General features: G+C 50.5%; 1 protein-coding gene across 1 annotated transcript in view; it reads right to left on the bottom strand.

Annotated features, from left to right (window-relative positions):
* The window catches only part of PRKX (protein kinase X-linked), an 82,867-nt gene that overhangs the window by 33,282 nt on the left and 25,164 nt on the right, over window positions 1–24,421 (bottom strand). Inside the window, exons 2-3 of the mRNA XM_040634766.1 lie at window positions 19,896–20,064; window positions 3,370–3,633 (exon numbers count right to left, since the gene is read on the bottom strand). Of these exons, the coding sequence (XP_040490700.1) occupies window positions 3,370–3,633; window positions 19,896–20,064 (433 nt within the window). The remainder of the gene's footprint in view (window positions 1–3,369; window positions 3,634–19,895; window positions 20,065–24,421) is intronic.

Below are 24,421 nucleotides of genomic sequence, written 5' to 3'. Positions count from 1 at the left end.
GTTTCAATTTAACTGCATTACAGAATGTTCCTAGGATGACCGCTTTCTTAAAAACCGCCAGAGAGATGAGTCATTTAGCATAAAACTGCTCCCCCACACAATCAAGGTTCTCATAAATGCAGATGTTTCCACAATACGGGGAATAGAATTACCACCTTAGCCAACCCCACGTCATCAGGAAATATATTTCTTTAAGTTTTATTTTTAAGTAATCTCTATACCCAGCGTGGGGCTCAAACTCATGACCCTGAGACCAAGACCCAAGCTGAGATCAAGAGTCGGACGCTTGGGGCGCCTGGGTGGCACAGCGCTTAAGTGTCTGCCTTCAGCTCAGGGCGTGATCCCGGCCTTATGGGATCAAGCCCCACATCAGGCTCTTCTGCTAGGAGCCTGCTTCTTCCTCTCCCACTCCCCCTGCTTGTGTTCCCTCTCTCGCTGGCTGTCTCTATCTCTGTCAAATAAATAAATAAAATCTTTAAAAAAAAAAAAAAAAAAGAGTCGGACGCTTAACCCAGCGAGTCACTAGGAACCCCTAAAAGTGTTATTTTTATTTAAGTCATCTCTATACCCAGTGCGGGGCTCCAACTCACAACCCCGAGATCAAGCATCACCTGTTCCACACACTGAGACAACGTGGCGCCCCTAACAGGTGTCGGCCTGTCCAGTATGCGAGCCAGCAACCACATGTACTTTTAGGAGCACTTAAAATGTACTAAGGAATTAAGATTTTAATCTGCTTTTAATTTAAAATTAAATTTAAAAACCCATACTCAAAGGGAGTTACTGAGAAAGGTTCTGGTATTTCTGGAGAGCCTGGCACGTGAATGTTATTTTTCCAACTGTAAATGTTATGGATTAACATTAAATAAACACTAACGTTAAATAAAGATCAAGCATTTCTGATGAAAATATAGTACCCTAACTGGAATGCACCACACAGGTAAAACGGTCAAGGGATTTCAAAAACTTAGCAGCAGAAATTCATGTACATCCTCTCAATTTCTGCACTGATGATACGTTGAAATAATCCTATTTGAGATACACTGATTTACATAGGCTATATTGTTAAATTTTTACTTTCTTTTCTAAAGATTTTATTTTTAGGTAAGGTGTATGCCCCACGTGGGACTCGAACTCACAACCCCGCGATCAAGAGTGGCACGCTCTACGGACGGAGCCAGCCAGGCGCCCCCAAATTCTTGCTTTTTAAAACAAGACTTGTTAAAGAGTTGAAGCCATACGTGACATCTGTGTTCTGTTTGTCTTGGATAGCACTGCTCTGCAGAGAAATTTTAGGAGCAGTAATTACTCAATGTGTCCAGGGGAACAGAACATACACCTTGATCCTTCTCCAGGGAGTATTTTAGGGCTGTAGGTGTGACAGTATCAGCAAAAGACAGCCCTGTTTCCCTCCGTCTGTCTGGGCACGTGACTCTCTTCCACGCCTAATTGTACCAAGAGACCAATGAGCCAACCGCAAATACAGGAAAGAAACCTCATAGTTTAGTAGGGGGGGAAAAAAAACACAGCAAAATAACCCCAAAACAAAACAGAAATCCAGAAAACTAAGGCGTGATGTGACAAAGTGTCTACACAGCATACTAGAGAGTTTCAACACCTACCTTTATACCCTTCTTTCCTTTAGTCGCGTCTTTGGACTAAACATCTAGATTTGCATTCAAACCCCAACCTTTTGACCCCAAGACAAGCCCCCAGTGCTTCCTGGAAGGAGTACTCCCGGCTTAAATGCATGGGATTTAAAATATTAAGTTTTCCCTGAATCCTCTATGCAAAAGCTACATTGTTCCTAATGGAGGGAATACGCTCCCTATACATCCTGACACTGCAAGACCCGGGAACACCAACCTACACCAGCTTTGCACCAAGTCCATCAGCCTCTCTGAACTCGAATGCTGTACTTTCATACGTTATGTATTCTATGATTGCACACATGCTGTAAACATTTTCCCAGTGGAACAGAGGGCAGTCTGGACCACTGCGTGAAGAACGCCAAGAAGGCATTTTACGCCCAACTACGTTACGGTTTCATTTTACAGGACTACGCTTGACGAGATCAACGCCCACGCAAACGATGATGAGACCGTTTCCTCCTGCGGTGAGCCCAGTATCAGAAATCCACATTACAGAATTCAGCGGATACAGAAATCTGTGGGCACAGTTTTAGGTACCGGGCCTTCATTTACAGAGAAAAACACCAGAACAGATAATCTACTGGTTCGACAAGAGGACTTTTTCGGTGTTTTGTTATTCTAAGAAATAAAAAGCAAGAGAGGGAATTACTTTAGACGACCCCAAGACGACCTCGGGCATCATGTCTTCTTGTCCAAGATGGTGAACTGATTGCACCCAGTTCTGCCCCCTCCCAAAAGGCAATGAGGAATGACAGGAAGAAGTTTTTACAAAAGCGTAAATAAAGCGTGGGGCACCTGGGGGGCTCAGTCAATTAAGCATCTTCCTTTGGCTCAGCTCATGATCTCAGGTCCTGCGATCGAGTCCCATGTTGGACTCCCTGTTCCAAGGGGAGTCTACTTCTCCCTCTCCCACTCCCCTGTGCTGATGCTCTCTCTGTCTCTAATAAATAAAATCTTTAATTAAAAAAAAAGCATATTTCATGAGGATTCAGAAGCAGCAAAGAGACAGCAAGAGCAAAATTTTGGAAGCTGTCCCAGGAGGCGAGCCAAGTGTTGACAGTGGTCTTCTGCTGAGAGCGGCAATGAGCTGGGGGGGAGGGGAGAGAGCTCCTTGACGCGCAGTATATGCACGTATATAACTCTGATAAAAAGAATACGTAATCTGAGATACAGCTCCGCACACCTGTCCACGGCTAGTATCAAGAAGGCAAGACGTAACAGGTGTTGGGCAGGACGTGGAGAATGGGGAATGCACATGCACTGTTGGTGGGAATGCAAGCTGGTGCAGCCACTCTGGAAAACAGCATGGAGGGTCCTCCACAAGTTAAAAATAGAGTTACCCCATGATCCACCCAACTACACATCTGGGTATTTATGTGAAGAAAGTGGAAACATAGTTGCATGCCCGTTCTCACTGCAGAAGTATCTACAGCAGCCAAGACATGTAACCAACCTGTGTCCACTGGCAGATCAACGGAGGAGGGAAAGGTGCTCTCTACATACAACGGGCTACGCTTCGTCCTTGAAAATGGACATCCCGCCATTTGCGACAGCGTGACAGACCTTGAGGCCAGATGCCAAGAAAGAGAAGTTGGGCACCAAGACAAGCACGGCCCGAGCTGACTTACATGTGGAACCCCAACACAACGGAATTCGCGGGAACGGGGAGGAGAACGGCGGCTGCCCGACGCGGCCACGGGGGCCCGCGGCCACTTACTTGTCGACCAGCTTCTTGGCGAAGCCGAAGTCCGTGAGCTTGATGTGACCCTCCCTGTCCAGCAGTATATTCTCCGGCTTCAGGTCCCTGTAGACAATCTCCTTGGAGTGCAGGTACTCAATGGCGCAGACGATCTCCGCGGAGTAGAAGAGCCCCGTGCTGCTGGAGAAGCGGCCCCGGTTGCGCAGGTAGCTGAAGAGCTCGCCGCCCGGCACGAACTCCATCAGCATGTAGAGGAAGCGCTCGTCGTGGCACGTCCAGAACCTGCGGGACAGCAGCGCGGGAGTGAGAGCGGCTCCGCGGTGCCCCATGCATGTCAGCCAAAGACACCTGCTACGGTGTGGGGACGAACGGACGTTAAGGATGTCGTCAGTGAGAGCGGCTCCGCGGTGCCCCACGCACGCATGTCAGCCAGAGACACCTGCTACGGTGTGGGGACGAACGGACGTTACGCACGTCGTCTATGTACACGGGAGGATATGCATGCGGAGGAACGGATGCTAAAATACACAGGTGGGCAGGTGTTAAAATCTGCTAGAGATAAAAGTTAAGATACGGCACCGATAAAACTCAAGGGGCACCTGGGGGGGGGGGGGGCTCAGGTCATGATCCCAGGGTCCTGGGATCGAGCCTGCTCGGCAGGGAGTCTGCTTCTCCCTCTGGCCCTCCCCCTGCTTGTGCTGGCACTCTTTCTCAAATAAATAAATAAAATCTTAAAAGAAAAATCTTGGCCAACAGGCTGAATTGTGTCCCCCAAAACTGTATGTGGAAGCCCTAACCCCCAGGACTTCAGAATGGGAGGGTATGAGGGGATAAGGTCTTTGAAGAGGGGATAAGGTCTTTGAGGAGGGGATAAGGTCTCTGAAGAGGGGATTAAGGTACAATGAAGTCACTAGGGTGGGCTCTGATCCCACAGGACTGGGGTCCTTTTAAGAAGAGGGGATGAGGACACAGATTCACACACAGAGGCAACCACATGAGGACACGGGGAGAACACAGGGTCTACACGCCAAAGAGGAAGGTCTCAGGAGGAACCAGCCTCGGCCCCACCTGGATCTCAGACTCCCAGCCTCAACCCCGCCTGGATCTCGGACTCCCAGCCTCCAGGACTATGGGAAATAAATGTGTGTTATTTAAGCCCATCAGTCTGTGGGATTTGTTCTGGAAGCCCGAGCAAATTCATGCAGAGTGGACACATCTTTGGGGATCACACCTGGTTTGGCCCCCCGGCCCTATAATCAAGACTGGAAATATACAGTAAATGGACGGACTGCTTCCCAAACACGCGCCAGGGTAAGGTGGCCATTAAAAATGTCCAAGTCAGAACAGGCTCACCGGCCTTACAAAGGCATTCGGAGCTCTGTTACTGGAAGGAGAGGTGGGATGGAGGGAGGCATTGCAGAAGACGCCAGGTCCTGTTTTCGAGACGTCTTGACAGAAGGAAACAAAACACACACATTGCAGGGAGATCAACGGTGATGGAGGAAGGATATTTTCTCGCAGAGGAGACGTGCAGAGAAGAGAAACAAGCTTTGGAACTACGCCCTGCGTTTCTGAGAGGATGCTGTGTTTCTGAGAGGACGTAGGACATATGCATGTGATACAATCAGCCCTAGGAGACGTCCCCCAGTAAAAGCCACCCCACAGGATGGGCGACGCGCAGGACGATGTTAAGCACGGCCACGCCATGGTAGTCAATGCTGCAAGGCTCCCTCTTGCATCTTCCGTGATCAAGACAATATGGTGCTTCCCTGCACGGCTGCCTCCCCATGAGCCGCGTCCATCTGGGCTTCACCAAAAGTACAACTGTGCCCAGAGAACTGGGCATCCCTGCGGGACAATGCTCAGGGCACCGGCTCTACCAGAGGGTCTCACCTGCTGGGATGGGCCATTCCAATAAAGCACTGGGGGACACAGCTTGCCACGACGTGAAGAATAACTCAAAGGAAGATCGCAAAGGGATAAGCGTATGCAGTGGTCAGGACGGCAGGAGTTAAGGCAAAAAAATAAAAACACGTGATGGAAGAGAGGAAAAAATCCCAAACCCAGAAATGAAAACCTCGACTATGGTCAAGGAAACCATTTAAAGAAGAATGTGTGGTTTGCTGATCATGGTGTTTCTATGTATTAGCAGAACACGGGTTGTGTATACAAAAGGCTTTCACAAAATGCACGTGGAAACGTGCAGACCCTTTGCTTAAGGATGCCGTGCAGGACGACACGGACCCACAAATGGGCTTTGCACAAATGCCGTCCTCTCTCCAAGCTGCCTACCAGAAACGCAACCACGGGGACCTGCCGAAGGTCCCTGTTTTCAGTTACTGAAAACTGCATCTGTGTCCTGCTTCCCCTTCTCGCTTCTTGCAGCCCCGGAGGCTCAAGATTTGTGGTACGGAGGCCGGACGGATACAGGAAGCAGGAACGGTGTTTTGGGGATTTGGGGGTTGGCTGTCACTTCCTGGAGAAACCTTTACAGTTATACAGACTCTCCAGCCAGCCACGTTTCTTCCTATCATTTAAAGCCCAGAGGAGTGTTTCCTTGCGGCCCCATGCTCTATTTCTTGATTAGTATGGTAAGAACACTCCTTCCCCTGATGCTTCAATACAGATGCTCAGTATCTCAAATGCATATGGCGGCCACACTCTGCTTTCATGGGGCAACTTGGGATCCAACAACGACTTCACTGCTCGAGTGGGAAAATACAGTCTAGGGTCCAAATAACACCGGAGTGGTGAAGTTGTAGAATGGACCTCTATGTAGGCTGGTGACGTTCAGGATTTCTCTGGAACAAGAGGAGTGGCCAACTGAGCTAGAACTCACCAGAAGACAGGACTGGTGTTCCACAATTTGGGGGCAGCATGGAGCCCCTGAAATAACCCCAAACGGTCAAAACTATCCAAGTCACAGCACTCGTATTTTCCACAACTTTGTTTCATTTCATCGGAAAAGTAGGAAAATTTGCAGAAACCTATCTTCCTACCACTCAAATGCGTAAGTCTGTACACGCACACACACGCACACATGTGCACACTCGTCAATCAGTATGCACCCATTCTTTGTGTATCTTCTATAGCCACTCCTACTGATCCACAGCCAGGATAATCATCTATGCAGATCCCTTCTCAGCTCTTGAGAACAATGCATCCGCCATGTTGGAACGCAACCTAATTGCACCCTTCAAAGGCATGGGAGATGGTTCACAATGGGGGAGATTACAACAGGGCCAAGCGAGTCAGCCTGTAAGGAATGAAAGAGAACTTTCGGGATTAATCAACCAAGTAGAATGTATTAACCCCCAAGACAGTATGGGTGGAGACCAGGAGATTGGGGCAGGAGAAGTGGGTTGACGATCTCAGAGTCTGTCACCCACGTTCCAGGTGAGTTGAATTTCGGTCATGGGTACCTTTATATATCTAAAAACTGGGACTTAGTGTCTATCATTCTGCTCCCAATTCCAATACATGTTGGTCTTTTCCCCACACCACCGAGCAATTCTGTGACACCAGCTGGGCGTCCTATGACTCAACTGAATTCTGACACTGTCCATACCTGGAGACAGCAGAAGATCCCACAGGGTAAGGGTGTAGCCGTACTACACCCATCCAACACACACATTTCAGGTGCCAACCACAAACCCTGTGCTTCCGATAGGGCTGCTACAGGTCCCAGGTTCCAAAGACGCCTCCCCCGGTTCCATTAATCTGGCAGAGGGCCTCACAGAGCTCATGTTACTCACTGGATTACTGGTTTGTTATGAAGAGCTGTAACTCAGCAACAGCCACATGGCAGAGACGCATAGGCTGCGTCTTCTCCAGGTTGGCCACTCTCCCCCAAATCTCCCCGAGCTCACCATCCTGGACATTCCCAAACCCTGTCCTCATGTGATTTCATGGAGGCTTCATCCCAGCAGGGATTAACTCAGCCTCCAGCCCCTCTGGCCTCCCTGTAGATCTGGGGTGGGACCGAGAATGCCAACCCTCCAATTACAGGATTGGTTTCCCAGGCAACCAGCCCCTGCCCTTGGGTGTTCTCCAAAAGTCACCTCATTCACATAACAAAAGGCACCTTTGTCACTCCTATCACTGCGGAAATTCCAAGGGTTTTAAGAGCTCAGCGCCAACTGACAAAGACCAAACATCTGTTTCTTCTTACAAATCACAATATCACAGCAACAAATGTCACACACAAATGACTTGAGTGGGGAGAACTAGACCCATACACATCTGTAGCACATTTGTTGCAGAAATCTCTCAATAAAACCCACCAAAGCGTCAACAACAACCTGAAACGGGCATTATACAGTAAGTGGGCTGTCAATCCTAGGTACACACACCCCACTCAGGTGGCCACGGGTCACCAGCACCCTTGAGAAGTAAGGGCTTTCAAATAAAGGTACTCCACGAGGACTCAAAAACCGAGACTATGAAAAAAAAAAAAAAAAAAACAACTCGTGAGGGCCCAGGTTCCCCTGTCTTTCTTCAAGTCAAATAAATATCCTAAAGGAAAAAAATTCCACGGGTACATTTTTCCTTCAAATTTACATGAGCAAGACTTCCCTTACATGGAGAGAATGTGTAACGCATTGGGCATTATTAATAAGAACCACAACATTCAAGGAGATGCTGACGTTACTATTACGAAAACATTTATAAGCATTAAGTCATCACTTGGGGCTTGTGGGGGGAGAGGCGGAGTCTGGGTGGCCATAAATGAATTAAAATCTGAGTTCAGAAAGTGAGAAACAGGACTGATGGCATCAGCTAATGCGCTGGCTAGTTCATTCCCATTCCCTGCAGGACTCGGTCCCTTGCATGGAGTCTAGAAACAAATCAACAAAAATGGAAGGGCAAAAAGCCGTAAGTGGGTTTGTCACCAGTGGTGTGAGAAAAAGAGGCATTTCTGGATCTAAAATTCACTATGTCTTAGGAGTCCTGCTCGAGCACCACGGATCCATGACTCATGAAACACCACGCTATCCAGCTTCATACTCAACTTGCTCTTTGCTCCATTTGCTGGGTAAATTTTTTTTTAAGATTTAATCTATGAGAGAGAGAGAGAGGAGAGAGATCACGAGCGGTGGGGGGGGGGGGCAGGTAGAGGGAGAAGCAGACTCCCTGCTGAGTGGGGAGCCCAACAACGGGCTCTATCCCAGGACCCTAGGATTCTGACCTGGGCCAAAAGCAGATGGTTAACTACTGAGCCACCCAGGTGCCCTTACTAGGTAAATTCTGACCAAGGACCCACTCACCGTGCGCCAGGCAACAAGCTGGATACGCAGCAACGGAAAGGGCAGCTCTTGTGTTGACGGTCTTGAGCCTTGCGGGCTCGATGGGGAGCCCAGTGTAAAGAGGAAACACAGGATGGCAGCAAGGAGTCAAGAGCAGGTGAAAGTCAGGACCCGCAGGCAGGATAAACCTCTGGTCAAAGAAGGCTGGAGGTGGGACATCCAAGAAGGCTGGAAACCAAGGCACCAGGCAAACGCTGGGACCTCAGAGATGTGACAGAGAGCTTACATTCCATCATGCACACAGGAAACCTCCCGTTCCCATGGGATCTGACAGCAAAGAACGCTGCAGGCCAGTGTTCATGTCGAAGGAAGCCCTAGGCTGGTATCCAGAGCGGACGCTCAGAAGAAAGCAAGGGACGCGGTGAGCTGCAGTGGCTTCTGTGAAGATGCCACCGGCTGGACAGATCTGGACAGATCTGGTGATGTGGTTTGGAAGAGGAAAGGGCAGGACCCCTGGTCGAGGTGTACACAGAGGCAAAGAAAAGCAGATCAAAAATGGAGCCTGCGGGGCTGGAAGGGCCATTTGGGGACAGGGAAAGGAAGAACTGATTAGGGATAGGAGGTCAGGAGGAAGGTCAAGAATTGATGTTTGTACAGAAGGACTTTGAACTGCCTGGGAGCCATGTGAGTAGGACCGACCAGGAGCAAGTGGGACTCAGACAGCTCAGGGGGCAGCTGGGGAAGAAACAGCATGCCTTAGCTGGAGTCGTGAAGTCCAAACTTCCGAGCAAGGTGGTCATGGTGGACGAGAGCAGGATTTCAGGAGCACGTGCACGTCCATGCACACACCTGACCAAGAGCAACGTCCCAAATGTGTCCTCCCCAAAAACCCCCATAAGGGATCACACGTAGCTAAGATGGAAACAGAGGAAAGGGTGTGTATAATATGCTGCAATGATACCCAAACACCGTGTGTGTGTATGTGTGTGCACACACACTTTTAAGGACACAAAGATCCGTACCAGACCATCCATGTGATGACCTGGTGATGAGGGAAGGTGGAAGGAAGATAGTTGCCTGCATGAGGCAACCTGAGAAAAGAAAAACCAGGAAGAGAAAATCTTAAGTCCCTCCACAAACAGGAGGGAAATGAAATTCGAGAACTGAAAATGCACTCAAGCAGTTAAAGCAGGGGCTCGAACAGACACGCACACTGCATATTCCTAGCAGCATTATTTATGAGAGCCAGAACATGGAACCAACCGAAGCGTCCACTGATGGATGGATGGATAATGGATGGATGGATGATGGATAATGGATGGATGGATGGATGGATGGATGGATGGATGGATGGATGGATGGATAGGTGGATAGGTGGATGGGTGGATGGATGATTGGATGGTTGGATGGATGGATGGTTGGATGGATGATTGGATGGATGGTTGGATGGATGGATGGATGGATGGATGGATGGATGGATGGATGGATGGATGGATGGATGGATGGATGGATGGATGGATAGATGGATGGCTGGATGGATGGATGGGTAAGTGGATGGATGGGGGGTGGGTAGGTGGATGGATGAACAGATGGATGGATAAGTGACTGCATGGGGGGTGGATGGATGGGTGGATAGAGGGATAGGTGGGTGGACAGATGGATGGATGGATGGACAGACAGAATGGATGGATGGCTGGGTGGATGGATGGATGGGTGGGTGGATGGGGTGGGTGGAGGGATGGGTGGATGGGGAGGGTGGAGGGATGGGTGCATGGAAGTATGGGTAGGTGGATGGAGGGATGGATGGATGGGTGGATGGATGGATGGATGGATGAGTGGATGGAGGGATGGATGGACGGAGGGAGGGATGGATGGGTGGACAGAAGAATAGATGGATGGGTGGGTGGGTGGGTGGACAGGGTGGGTGGAGGTATAGGTGGATGGAAGGATGGGTAGGTGGATGGGGGGATGGAGGGATGGAGGGATGGATGGGCAGATGGGTAAACAGCATGTTTATCTGTCCACGAACAGAATGGAATATGACTCAGCCTTGAAAAGGATGTTCTGACACCTGTTATGATGTGGATGGACCTTGAGGACATGGTGCTGAGTGACATGACGGAGACACAAAAGGACAAATCCTGCCTGATTCCACGTATATGGGGTCCCTAGAGGAGTCCCATCCATAGAGACAGCAGTAGATGGTGGGGCCAGGGCTGGGGACGGGGAGTTACTGGTTCATGGGGACAGAGCTTCAGTTTGGGGAGTGAGAAAGTTCCGGAGATGTTGGTGGGGATGATTGCGCAATAGCGTGAATGTGCCCAATGCCACTGAGCTGTGCACTTAAAAATGGGTAAAATGGCCAATTTTATGTTTAGGTGCATTTTACTACAAGGAGAAAATGAGAATTTTTGAACATATTCAACAGTAGGTGTGAACCTATGAAGAGCAAAAAAACGGGCTGTGGTTTACAGTGACAAGGAACACACAGGATGTCTGGGCCCCACCTGCCCCTGACCTCAGCTCAGAGCAGTGCTTTCCGCCCTTAGCACTGACCCCTGCCTTTCTGTTTGCAAAGTCTGTGGCAGGGCTCCTACCGGAAGGTGTGAACTGACTCAAAAGTCCAGCCTCCTTCATTTAAAGAATCGGTCGTACTTTCTCCTGATGCTGCAGCAAAGTTGCTCTTCTGCCTTTACAACAAGAAACCGAGACACCGCCCACGCGTGTCACCCTATCGGCTCTTGCTCACCTCTTCGTGCAATTTGAGGCTCTGGAACGTTCCTTCTACTTTCCGACCTGGCTCTGTGGCAGCCAGCTCTGCCCCAAGGTGCCCTTGCTTGCTCTATCCCTCACCCTGGGGTGTCCTCCAGTTCCTGTCCCCAAGGGTCCCCCGCCTGCCCTCGGTGGCTCTGACGGCCCCTGGCTGGTGGCTGTGCACTTGCTCTCTCCAGAAACAGCCACCTCTTGCTTCTCTGCAAATGCTTATCCACTTGATCTCCCACCCACCCTGCTAGGCGTGTGCCAGCCCGAATACACGGCCGTGTCAGCCGGGGACAGTGTGACCTCTTCCTCGTGATTCCTGGAACCCCCGTCCCTGGCGAGTGCACAGGGAGCCTAGCACACGTGCACCCGTGCTCATGCGTTCCCAGCCCCGCACCCCCACGGTGCCCTGGCTGCCCCGTTTCCCACCTGCTTGTCTCCATTGCCCACCAGCACAGATGCTGCCGGCCTGGCCACTCTCAGAGTCCCCAGACCTCCGAGACATATTGTCAGCGTTTTTGCTTTTAAGCTTCACATGGACAGAAGTGCAGAGAGACTCAGAATGTGGTGTTCTTTCCCCCTTGACTACGAGGGCAACAAAGGAACAGCTTTGCCAACTACCCGACTGCAGACTAAGGGACACAGAGAGCAGACCCAAGCCGGTAGACACGGAGAGATGTTTGCTTTAGGCGATGTCAGCACTAGCCTGGCTCTGCTCATGTGCCAAGACGCACCGGGTTAGGGACTGTGGTGGGGTCCACGGGCCAGTCTCACTGACGGAGTAATGGCGCTCCTGGCTCAGGGGCTGGGTCCGGAAAGGGAGAGTGGGACCCCACGCACGCACACTTACTGTGTGGGTCTCTGATTCACCGCTGGCTCTTTCAGCCGGGGCAGCTCCGTCCGCCTGGGGGACAGCTGGAAATGCTCAGAGCTGTGTTGGTGGTCACAAGTGGGGAAGGATAGAAATCCTGGCAACTAACCGTGTCGACCAGACATGTTGCTCAGCATTCTAGAGTGCCCAGGATGCCCCCCATCAGAGAGGCACCCAGCCCCAGATGTCAGGAGCGCCTGGGCTGAGAAATCCGAATGAGCAACTTCATCAGGCAAAGTCTGAGCCCTGGAACCCATAGTAGAAGAGATAAAGGTGGACAGAGCCCTGCAGGAGGGCGATGCATTCCTTCCCGTCCCGTGGTGCTCACGTTAGCATGACAAGCAGGCTTCTGGAATGGCCCTGATAAAGCATGATCACCCTCCGTGACTGTCATTACCTGCACTGGAAGCCTGACTGATTCCGCCCGACAGCAGGCAGCACAAGACCCCGCAGCACACCAAGAGGTGCCATCCCAAATGTCGTTGCTCGGCGACCAGCGACAGTGGTCCAACGTCTTCGCTGCTCACAGAAAACCACCGCCACCACCCAGCAATCGGGTAAAGTCACTAGGCTCTGCTTTGAAAATCTATCACCTGGTTACACCGTGGGTGGGACAGTGGGGGACACCTTAGCAAAACAGTCAACGTGCCCGTTTCCCGAAGAGCGGCTGTCTCGTGTGAACAGCTGCTTGCAAGCAAAGCAAACTCCGTCTCCAAAGTTTACAAGCACACACGGGATCATTTAGGAAGGGGAGTAAGCTGCTGGTGAAGAAACACCACCCTAGGTCCTTCAGAATGATGGGAACCAGTCACAAGCATCCAGAAGACACATGGCATTTTCTCATCTTGGAAAAACAAACCAAAACCAACTTGGCACGGTTAGGAGAAACGAGAAATAAGAGAGGGCTGAGATGAGGGAGGGACGTACAGCAGGACCAAGGAGGAGGACCGGCAGAGGGGTGGGGGATGCAAGCTAGTTCCCCGGACAGGTGAACTTGTCCTGGACCTCCTGCAGCCCCTCTGAGCCAACAGGGAGCGACCAGCCCACAGCACAGAGGGTTTGATGAAGACTGTGGTGGCACCATACAGAGCTGAACACAAGGTGTCCAAGACAAGGCAGTGACAAGAATGAGCCCTTGTCACCCAGAGGTGCATGGAAGGGGGCCTTAAAGATGCTGCCCAGAGAGGGAAGGCAGAGGAGCTGCCAGGAGAACAGAGCAGAGCAGAATAAAACTCCCCAGTCCTGTGAAAGCGGAAGCAAAGGTTTGGGAATCTACATAGACTTCCAAGAGAACACGGTGCGTGAAGGCTGGGGACAGGAGCAGAAGTGTGCAATGGGGTTTCCGGCCACGATGCCGCTCGGGATCCGGACTCTGTGGCTGCAGGCATCACGTCCTGCTTCACGAGCTGCCCCCATCACATTGGGCATCACATCCCTATGAGGGAATGGCTCTGCTCTTCTGCTCAAGCTTTCTTGCTTTTGCCCCTTGTGATGGCTCGTTTCATGGACCAACTCCGTGAGGCCCTGGTGCCCAGACACATGATCTCACAGGATCTCAATGGTGCTCTGAAAACTTTTTTTTTTGATGTGATTAACATCTACTGTCAGTTGACTTTAGGAGAAGTACATGAGCCGCCATGATATGGTGGGCCTCGTCTAATCAGTTGACAGCTTTAAGAGAAAAAACATGTGGGCACCTGTGAGGCTCAGTCAGTTGAGCATCTGCCCTTGGGTCAGGTCATGATCCCAGGGTCCTGGGATCCAGCCCCACAACGCACTCCCTGCTCAGTGGGGAGTCTGCTTCTTCCTCCCCCTCTTCTCACCCAAACTTGTGCTCTGTTGCTCCCTCTCTCAATAAATAAAATTTAAAAAAAATAAGAAGAACAAAAAAACGTGAGGTTTCCCAAGGAAGAAGGGATTTTGCCTCTGGATTTGACTGCCATATAGATACTGTGCCTGAGTCACCAGCTCGCTGGGTGGTTCTACAGAGTTCAGAATCAAGACTGAAACATCAGCTCTTACCTGAGTTTCAAGACACCTGGCCGATCCCACATTTCTGACTTGGCAGCCCCTACAATCATGTGAGTCTGCTCCTGAAACGGTCTCTGTTCTCTTTGTCTGGAGCACGGTGTGTCATGGACCCAGGATGCTCCCTCCCCAGCTCTGCACTCGCCATCCTTGAGTCTGAACGCCTACCATGTGCCAGACACCTCTGTAGGCACAGAGCGTGGGTCTGTGTTCTAGCAGGAGATAGGCAAGCAGGATGCAGGCTCACAAGAGATGGAGGGTGAGGGTCTGGAGAAGGCTCCTCTCCACGTGTCAGGGTGTAGGACTTCCCCGGGCTCCTTAGGAAGAATGTGACCAAGCCTCGCTCCAGTGTCCCTACACGCTGCCCTATCCTACATCTGTCTGCATATATGTCAGGTCCCTCCATAGCTTTAAGGGGGCCAGACCTCAACACCTTCACCTCCCAGCAAGAAACCCAGCACGTGGGAGGTGGGTAGCTATCCATTAATTACTTAATAACGCTGAATTCTCTACGTGATCACACACGTCTGGAGAGTCCGCCCATCACCAAAGGCAAGGTACCAGAGCACACTGTTGCAGCTGGTACACAGCAGAGATACGAAAGGCCTCCAGGGGGGTCCACCCAGGCCAGGTCTGGCCAGAAGCCTCTTGGTGGACTAAGCATCTGAGTTAGGAGGAAGGTCTAGACTGGAGATGAAAACTCTAGAAGCAAGCACTGGCATTGGCCAATGAGAGAAAGGGACTGGAGGGTGAGGATGGTGATTCCACCATGGGGGATGGCCAGCACGGAGGACCGCAACGGTTGGTCATGCAGAAGGTGGCAGTGGGCAGGAGACAAGTGTCCTGCCGTCCCTGACCTGCCTAGTCTGGTCACCAAGAGTCACGGAAGAGTTCCAGGCTGAGACACACGATCGTGTCTTGATTTCAGTATTAGTCTCACGGCACTGCAGAAAGAGAACTTAGAGACACCATATGGGAAGCTATCTTAACGACCCCAATGAGGTACATCCTGAGCCAGGGTGGAGGAGGAGGCTATGTGGGGGGCCTCAGAGAGTCAGCGCGGAGTGGACAACTCATGCTCCTGCACATACAGGACCAGCCTGGCCTCACTGTCTGGACTTGAGAGGTGTCTCCCCAAGCAGAGATGGTGGCATGGAACTGGTTAGCGTGAAGCTGATGTCCCTGAGTTGTGTCTCACCAGGCCGGCTGCCCCATACAAGCCGCAGCTCCCATGAGATCTGCTGATTTCTACTGACAGTGCAGGGAAATTAACCCTCCCCAGATTTCTGTCTTCCTGGACGCTAACCGGACTTCTGGTTGACCCATCACCTTGTGGCGAACTGGGTTCGTGGCAGTCAACCTCCCAAGGCTAACGGTTTTCAACAGGGTGATGGTGACCTCTGGGGACACTTAGCAATGTGGAGACATTTCTGGTTGTCACAATGAACACTACTGGCATGTGTTGGGTGGTGACCAGAGACACTGCTCAGCACCTCATAGTGGCCAGGACGCCCCACATCAGAGTCATCCAGCCCCAGACGTTAACAGTACTCAAGTGGGGAAGCCCTGCCTTAGCAGAGGAGATTCTCTCTATATCTATCATCTATCTACCTACCTACCTACGTATCATCTATCCATCCATCCATTATCCATCCATCATATTTATCTATCTATCCACACATCATATCTACCTATCAACTATATATGTCATCTATCATATCTGTGTATATCATCTGTCTATATCGAATATGTACCTACAGTTCATTTATCTGTCATCTATCTCATCTATCTATCCACCCTGTCTGCCTTCCTTCCTTTGTTCCATCCATCCATCCATCCATCCATCCATCCATCCATCCATCCACTAGACATGTATCTTCCATCCTTCCATCAAATCTATCTATGTATTGCTATCTATCATCTATCTATCTCTTGCTCTACACCAGTGGTCTGCAACTGAAGACTATTTCAGTCCCTCGGAGAGTTTTTTGCCAATGTCTAGAGACATGTTTGGTCATCAGCACTGGGGACAGTGTGCTACTGGCACTGAGTGGGGGGACCACGGGGATGCTGTTAACTTTCCTACATTACACAGAGCAACCCCATCACAGAGCATGATCTGGTTCCCCAAAGTCAATAGTGCCAAGGTGTAGGACCCCTGTCCTGGGGTCAAACAACTCTAGGACACCAGCATTTCTATACACCCAAAGGGCAAGGAGCAGACGTGGGAGGCTGGTGTTTGGGCAGACCCCAAGCCTCTGTCCCAGGGAAATCTTGAGTTTGCACTCCAGATGGTAAGTTACTCAGCCCTTCTTAAAATTATCTCCACGGGCTGAGGTGGCCTTTGGAACGACTTTATCCCCGAACAGAACGTGTTCTCAAATGTGCATTTAATGAAAGCCCTGGTATCGTCTCAAAAACACAACAGCAGCAGTTCATATACCGCACTTGGGTACTGACACCGGCACTGCCGAGTCCACTCAACTCCAACTTCAAACTCCAAATAATCGTTGCTCAGGTCAATACCTGGAGTCATCAGCGTTCTACGTGGCCTCAAGAAACACAAGCAAAACATGCTTCCTGTTTCCAGAATCGTATGGGAAGCAGATGTTGGGTGAAGTGACCTCCATTCACATGATAACTGCACAGCTGGGGGATTAAATACATTCTTCACTGATGGTCTTTTCCCACTAAAATGTGTCCTTCGTCATGGGGACCTGGACACCCTGTGGCTCCCATCAGGATATAGTGTGCTCTCCGTGCTATGTTCGGAGAACTTCCAGAGCCTGATTCCACTAGCTCAACTTACACCCAGTGTTTAGACAACCTGGTGACTCCAGTGAGAATGCACAGAAAAAACTAAGTGCTGGAAGTATATTATAGTAAGATCCACGTGCTCTCAGAGATGTACTCTTAGCAAGTCACTAAGTAGGTGTGACCGCTGAATCATATCCTCCCCAAATTCACATGTTGAAGCCCTAACCCCAGGACCTTTGGAGATGCGGTCTTTAATGAGGTCATTAGGATGGGCCCTGATCCCGTAGCACTGGGGTCCTTATAAGAAGAGGGGAGGAGGACACAGACATGCACAGAGGGACAATCACAGGAGGACACAGGGAGAACACGGGGTCTACACGCCAAGGACAGGGGCCTCAGGAGGAACCAGACCTGGCCCCGCCTGGAACTCGGACTCCCAGCCTCCGCCTCACCTGGATCTCAGACTCCCAGCCTCCGCCCCACCTGGCTCTCAGACTCCCAGCCTCCGCCCCACCTGGATCTCAGACTCCCAGCCTCTGCCCCACCTGGATCTCAGACTCCCAGGCTCTCCGGCCAGGAGAGAATAAATGTGTGTTGCTTAAGGCCTGTACTCCACGGTACTGAGTTACGGCAGCCCAAGTGAACAAACCTATTTTCCATAATTTTTGGGATAAAAGTCACCTGGAAATTTAGATCACTATTAAGTCTTGAAAGGACCCGTTATTGATAATAATTTCCCTAGATCCTGAGCATTTCTGGAGAGCAGACATGACACCGGGCCTCATTGTATGCACAAACTCAGTACTGTGGGGGGAAAACCAAAAATTGATCAAAATCAGTAGACAGATTTTTTTTTTTTTTTTTTTTTTTTTAAAGATTTTATTTACTATTATTTATTTGACAGAGATAGAGACAGCCAGCGAGAGAGGGAACACAAGCAGGGGGAGTGGGAGAGGAAGAAGCAGGCTCATAGCAGAGGAGCCTGATGTGGGGCTCGATCCCATAACGCCGGGATCACGCCCTGAGCCGAAGGCAGACGCTTAACCGCCGTGCCACCCAGGCGCCCCAGTAGACAGATTTTTAAATGAGGTCCTGCCACACTTCCCCAAAACCCGGGAGTATAATCCCTCTGAGAAGACCATCTAATTGTTCCTCACATTCCACGTAGATTTAATGATGGAGGAACATTCCTGCTTCTCAGCCACACCCTTCGTGGACCTTGCCGTGTAAAAAGACTACATTCAACTGTGACCTGCATCCGATTTCTGAATCGCAAAGTCCATCCAGAGCCCGTCAGATGTCGACACATGGTCATTGTGTCTTCTCAACCTCAAAGACATTGGCTTGCGACTCCCGTCCTTTGGAAGGAAGCCCGAGACACGTGACCACAATTTGCCAATATCGTAAAGGAGTCTAGGTCTCCCCGGAGACAGTATTTATTTAAAACCCTAGCAAGCTAAAGGTACTCCCCAGAATCACTATTTTAATTCCTCCAAGAGACAAAACTAGACGCTTTCCTTAATTCCAGAGGAAGAGCTAATGCATACGTGTTTGTAAGTGCTGTCCCTCCAAATGAGGGAATCACACGCGGTGAGTGAGCGGTGCGGAGTCCCCGAATCACTGGCTACTTTTGTTTCCGTGACTTGATACCCTGAGACGCACCTGACCCCTCCTTATCGGCACCAGATCACCTGCAGCTCCAAAAAAGGAAAGTAAAACCAAAAAAAAAATTCAGCCTATTCCTTTCTCCTCCTCGTTAAACATGCAACAGAGTAGGGACTCTGGGTAAGACGCCCTTTGGGGCTCGGAGGATGGGAGGGCTCCCCCCGTAGCTTAGAGACGTCCTTCACGGAGTCCGTGTGCACGGGAGACGTTCCAGAGCTGTGACAAAGGGCTCCCGTCTCTGTGTGCGGACAGGTGTATCAGAGAAGAAGGGCAGGAGCTGGTGTAGGAGGAGGGATGCCCGGTGGGGAGACACACAGGAAGGAGGCACTGCAGGGGAGGGGTGGCCCGCGAGAGACGGGGAGCGACAAGGAGGACGGCACCTGTCCCCTTCTACCGCAGGTGGCTTTCCGAGATGGGACGATAGGTGGCAGGGTGTAGGGAAAGAGAGCCTACAGAAGGGAAACCCAGAGGTCAGCCCACGACGAGCCCTAAGTGGCTGGGGCCGTATTCTGGGTACTTTGCCATTCCCTGTGTATCTGTAGGTACAAAGGAAGGTCACCAGACAGGTATAGGGGGAGGACCACCACGGGTGTAAAGTGAGGAATGCCTCGGAAAGAAGCAAAGATGCCATGGCAACACCAGGTGGGAGGCCAGGGTCAAACATCAGGGCAGAGACAGGGGGCCCCAGATCAGGCAGGGGCTATGGGGTGGGAATGAGAAGGAATGAAAAGAAAATGGCGGAAGGGAGGCTTGACCCTGGTTGGAAGGCACCCAACCCACACCGTGGATGGGGAAAGAGAGCCATATCTGGGTAGAATGGTCTTACCCTGTACTAGCAAATAGCGTGGGAGGACAGGGATTTATTCGTTCAGTGCGGGACACCCTCAACTGGACATGTGTGTGGTGCATCTAAATGGAGACACGTAGTCGTCCATGAGAAACCCAGGGGGGGGCCTGCATGAATGAGGCTGAGCGGTGACTAAACAGGCTCTCTGGGAGCTGGTGACTGTGACCCAGATGGGGACGAGGGGAACAGAGCATCTGGTGGGACCACCCACTCGTCCAGGAGGGGAGCAAGGCCCTGGGGCCAGCAGTCATCCCAACAGCACCTACCTCCCTGGACCCGGGCAGCCTGAGGGTCGGCTGTGACCTCACTCCACCCCGCCGGGGATCTCGGAGAGGGGAGGACCGAGAGAAGGCCGTGGGGAGGGACTCACAGCTTGACCAGGAACGGGTGGCTGACTTCCTTCAGCACTGACTTCTCGTTGTGCACATGCTGTTCCTGCTTCAGCCGGATGACGTCGGGGATACTCATCACCTTCAGGGCGAAGAAATGCTTGGCCGTCTTGTCCTTGACCAGCTGCACCCGTCCGAACGTCCCGGTGCCTGGAGGGGGAGACGGCACACGGGGCTGTATCAGGACCGTCAAAGAAACCGTCAGCTTCGGCGCTCCCAACCCTAGCATATGGCGGGTGAGAGTACTGACGAGAAGCGCTGTTCTGGAAGTTTCAGGGGAGGGTACTATGACGCACTCATCGACAAAGACGATCGCCTGCCTGTGAAATGTCTGTCATTGGAGGGAACGCCGGCCATCGTGTCTACAAATGAGCCATCGTGGAGACCACGTGCATACACACGCACACATACAAGGACAGGTGGAATGGGAAGGTACGGCGAAGACACTGCTTCAACGTGGCTTGTCTCTTCGGGATTTCTAGAGAAAGGCAAAGATATCGGACACGCGACGCTCATGAAAACGGCTCTTTAACACGCTAATACTTGCTCCAAGCGCTTGGATTTTATTTAAAATTTGCTAAGGATTGGATAATGGGATATATCCCAAAATGATATGGGAAAAGACACCTATTCGGGTAGGCTATAATGGATAAAAGGCTGAGACTGGGGTGAAAGTTAAAAACTGCACCCACGACACATATGCAAGGGAATCCAACGCTCTTCTGTACCCTGGTGGGACATTTCCAACCCAGATGCGTCCTCTCCCTCTGCCGCCGAACTGCCTGGTCCTCTGAGCCTCGGTGTGGGCCACAGGGTCCACCTTCCACCCCTCACCCAGGCTGGCAACCACTTCATGCAAACATGAGATCAAAGATCCAAAGGAATTTTATCTGTGGCTACAGAAGAGAGGTAAAGAAGGGGGGCAGAAGAATGGAAACGTGTACGTGTGAGCCTCGGGGTACCTGGTGCCCAGTGAGCTTCTAAATGGCGGCTGTGACAGCATGGAACACGGTGACCAGTTACGGTTCTCCGGTTGGAAAAATGGCAATGAACACAGTAAGAGGGAGGAAGGAATCGGGGAGAGCTGGAGAAGACAAAGGACGCTCTCCTCCCTCCCAACACAACCACGCAGCCACGGACATCCTTTCTTCTTGCACAGGGTCTGCACCCATGCACGATAACATGAGAAAGAGCACGGGGTCAGACTTGAGCAAACACGTGTTGTTGTAGCATTTTCTGTAAATGAGAATTGCCGAGCTGTGAAATGAATCTCCTGGCCTCCTTGGGCAGCGCTGGGGGCGCGGGCACGATGAGTAACCTTGGCTTCTAAGTGGCGTTTCCAATCATGAATATTTTACTCTAGGAGCTGCAAAGAGGGAGCGGCGAGAAAACCGAGAAAAGTGCTGTGTAAGAAGCAGCGAACGACGAGGGGTAACACATTTGTCAAGGACAGGCTCATCGGAAGGTCACGGGGAAGCAAAGACAGAATTGTAACAGGGTAAGGCAGTCGCGTGTTAGTCCCAACCAAGTCCCAACCGGGAGGCATGGCAGGGGGAAGGCTGTAAGGAGGGAGAACTGGGCGAGTTCAGGTGTCTTTACGCAGACACTGATGTTTCCACTGGGTCAGGTGCACACAACGGGGACACCAGCATCTGGTGGAAGGTCTGCTTTTATTCCATCTGTGAACTGGGGCAAACACATGAATCCCTACGCTTCTACTCTTCCTCTCTCCAACAGGACGGACTGCAGGGCGCCCTGCGAGTCCTGCCACGCCGTCAGGTTCTCGGGATGGAAAGGCGGCCATGTGCCTTCCTCCTTCTTCCCCTCTCTGGTACCCTTCTTCTCGATCATCTTTCTCCACGGCCCCCCAACCCCGAGAAGAAGCCCCTTCGTCATTGGGTTGCATTTACCAAATCATAGTTTGTCTTTTCAGCCCTAGTGTTGGACCTGCAACTGGACGTTCCCCGTGCCTACGTGAAGGACAGCACCGACCATGACTCAGAAACTCCAAACGGGTGACTTATTCACGGCAGCCGGAGCCTGAGCTTCCCTGGGGGATGCGGGAGTCCCTGGACGCCACGATCAGATGACAGGACCACACCGGTCAGCAGTCTCATTCAAGGTGGACGAACCCAGCTACAATTTTCAGCTCTGCCAGCTGAAACGCACAGGACACAAGACACCATTATGGTGCTGCCTGTAAGGCACTGAGGTGGTGGGAAGAAAATGGGCAGAGATTGACCCACTTGGTGTCCAGAGGCTGACCAATATACACCCCCGGCTCTCGATAAATCCTTTCAGAAAGTCCATCTTTTAGCTTTGTTGCAGGTAAGGACCCATCTCTGACCAGTAAGACACACCATGGGATAGTACTCAGCCATTAAAAAAAAAGGAAAGGTTCCTGCCATTTGCAATAACATGGATGGACCTTGAGGGCATTATGCTGAGTGAAATACGTCAGACAAAGACGGCATCATCTCACTTATATGTGGAATCTAAAAAGGAAAAAACAACGCATAGAAAAAGAGTTCAGATTTGTGGTGACCAGAGGTGGGGTACGGGAGTAGAGCAATTGGATGAAGATAGCCAAAAGGTACAAAGTCCCAGGTGTTAGATACCTAAGTCCTGGGGATGTGCTAACATGGGGATGTGGTGATAACTAAGTCCTGGGGATGTGCTAACATGGGGATGTGCTAACACTCAACCTGACGCCCGCAGACAACACAGCTCTATGTGTCGCTAAGACAGTAGCCTACAAGTCCTCATAACAAGAAAATGAACTTTTTTTAAACTATGTGAAGAGACGGATGTTAACTACATTGCAGTAATTATGTCAAAATATAGAAGTATTTGTCTAGTCACTATGCTGTCAATCCTAACTCAATAAAACCGAAAAAAATAAATCTTTACCCCCTCAGCGTTTCAATAAAATAGCACATGCAAAGCCCATCACACAGCATCTCAGTCGAGGTAATAAATGGATTTTCCATCAGTGTAAAATGAAAGTCAATTTCGTAAATGTTCTATGTGATAGTGGTTACGTAACTCTACGCATCTGTCAACGAGTCATCAATGCCAACACTTAAAATGCATGAATTTTGCTGTGTGGATATTTTATCAAGAACATTAACCGCTGCCCCGGCCCCCGTCGAAAAAATTTAGGGTGAGATCGATTTTTTTTTAAAGTACGCTCCATTAAACAGAGCTGACATGCGTTCGTACTCCTTATTCTTTGGGATACGAGATGCAGACGTCTATCAGCCACTGACGGAATATGGCAGAACATATGCCGCGAGGAAAGGATCCCGCGAGGAAAGGATCCCGCACCAGGCTATGGGGACTCGGGACAAATCTGCTACAGGGAGACAGAGAAGGGTCAAGGCTTCCACTCCCACTTTATCATCATCATTCCAAAGTCTGACGCGCGCAAATACATCTGAAGACGTTCCCGCAAACATGCCGTTGAAGAAACGTCATCTGAAAAGAGATGCTATGGGGTCGACCACCTTCTGAGTCAGACTCTCTACCCAGGGGGCACAAAGCGCTCTTCCTTAGAGAACCACAGGAAAAATGTTTCTGTAAGTTTAGCCGTTTGACAGAAGTGTTCCAGTCCAGTCAACACACCAAGTTTCAAAGTATCAGAGACCGCCATTTTTGTTGGTCCAAGTTGGGACTGGACTGTAACTTGTGGCAGTAGGTTTTGTAGATCAAGTATGTTTTACGTACCTTTGTGATTAATCCCTGGGCCCACGTTGGCTGGATAAAGAGACAGATGAATGAATTCATGGATACACCGATGGACAAATCCACGTAATAGAAGTAGCAGTAGAGTATCTCTTGCCTAAACCAGTGGCGGTTCTTTTGTCAATGGGGGTAAAGATACAGAAACCCAGAGAGACTTCCTGCCTTTGGCCCTAAATATCTCAGATTTCACAGGCAATGGAACAGAGAGCATTTAAAGCACCTCCATATATTTGTAAAAAAAACAAAAGCAAAAACAAAAACAAAAACAAAACACATACAGTACCACCACTGCAATCCAAATAAGGTCCACACAGGCGTTAACGGGATCACAGAGAAGCCAGGTCCTGGTTTTATGCATGTCCTCTGATTATGGAAGCTATCATCTTGGGGTGAGGACACATGGGGACTCTCCTTTCTACTATTTTACAATGACCTGTGAGTCTTAAATTATTAATAGTCACACTGTTTCACACAAAAAATTTTAGAAAAAAATCACCTCTATCTTACACCCTAGTTGAGTATCCTGTGTTATCATCTGCAAGGAGCCCTATCACAGGGTGCCTGCATGGCACAGTCCGTTAAGTGTCCGACTCTTGGTTTCGACTCAGGTCATGGTCTCAGGGTGGTGAGTTCTCACCCCACATAGGGCTCTGTGCTTAGCGTGCAGTGTGTTTGGGTTTCTCTCTCCTTCTCCCTCTGCCCTTCTCCCCACGTGTGCACTCTCTCTAAAAAATAAATTAAATTAAAAAAAAAAAAAAAAAAA

Source organism: Ursus maritimus (assembly GCF_017311325.1).
Source record: "Ursus maritimus isolate PB19 chromosome X unlocalized genomic scaffold, ASM1731132v1 scaffold_X1, whole genome shotgun sequence".
NCBI lineage: Eukaryota > Metazoa > Chordata > Mammalia > Carnivora > Ursidae > Ursus > Ursus maritimus.
The sequence above is the reverse complement of the archived record's forward strand: the minus strand, read 5'-3'. Positions and strand labels throughout refer to the sequence as shown.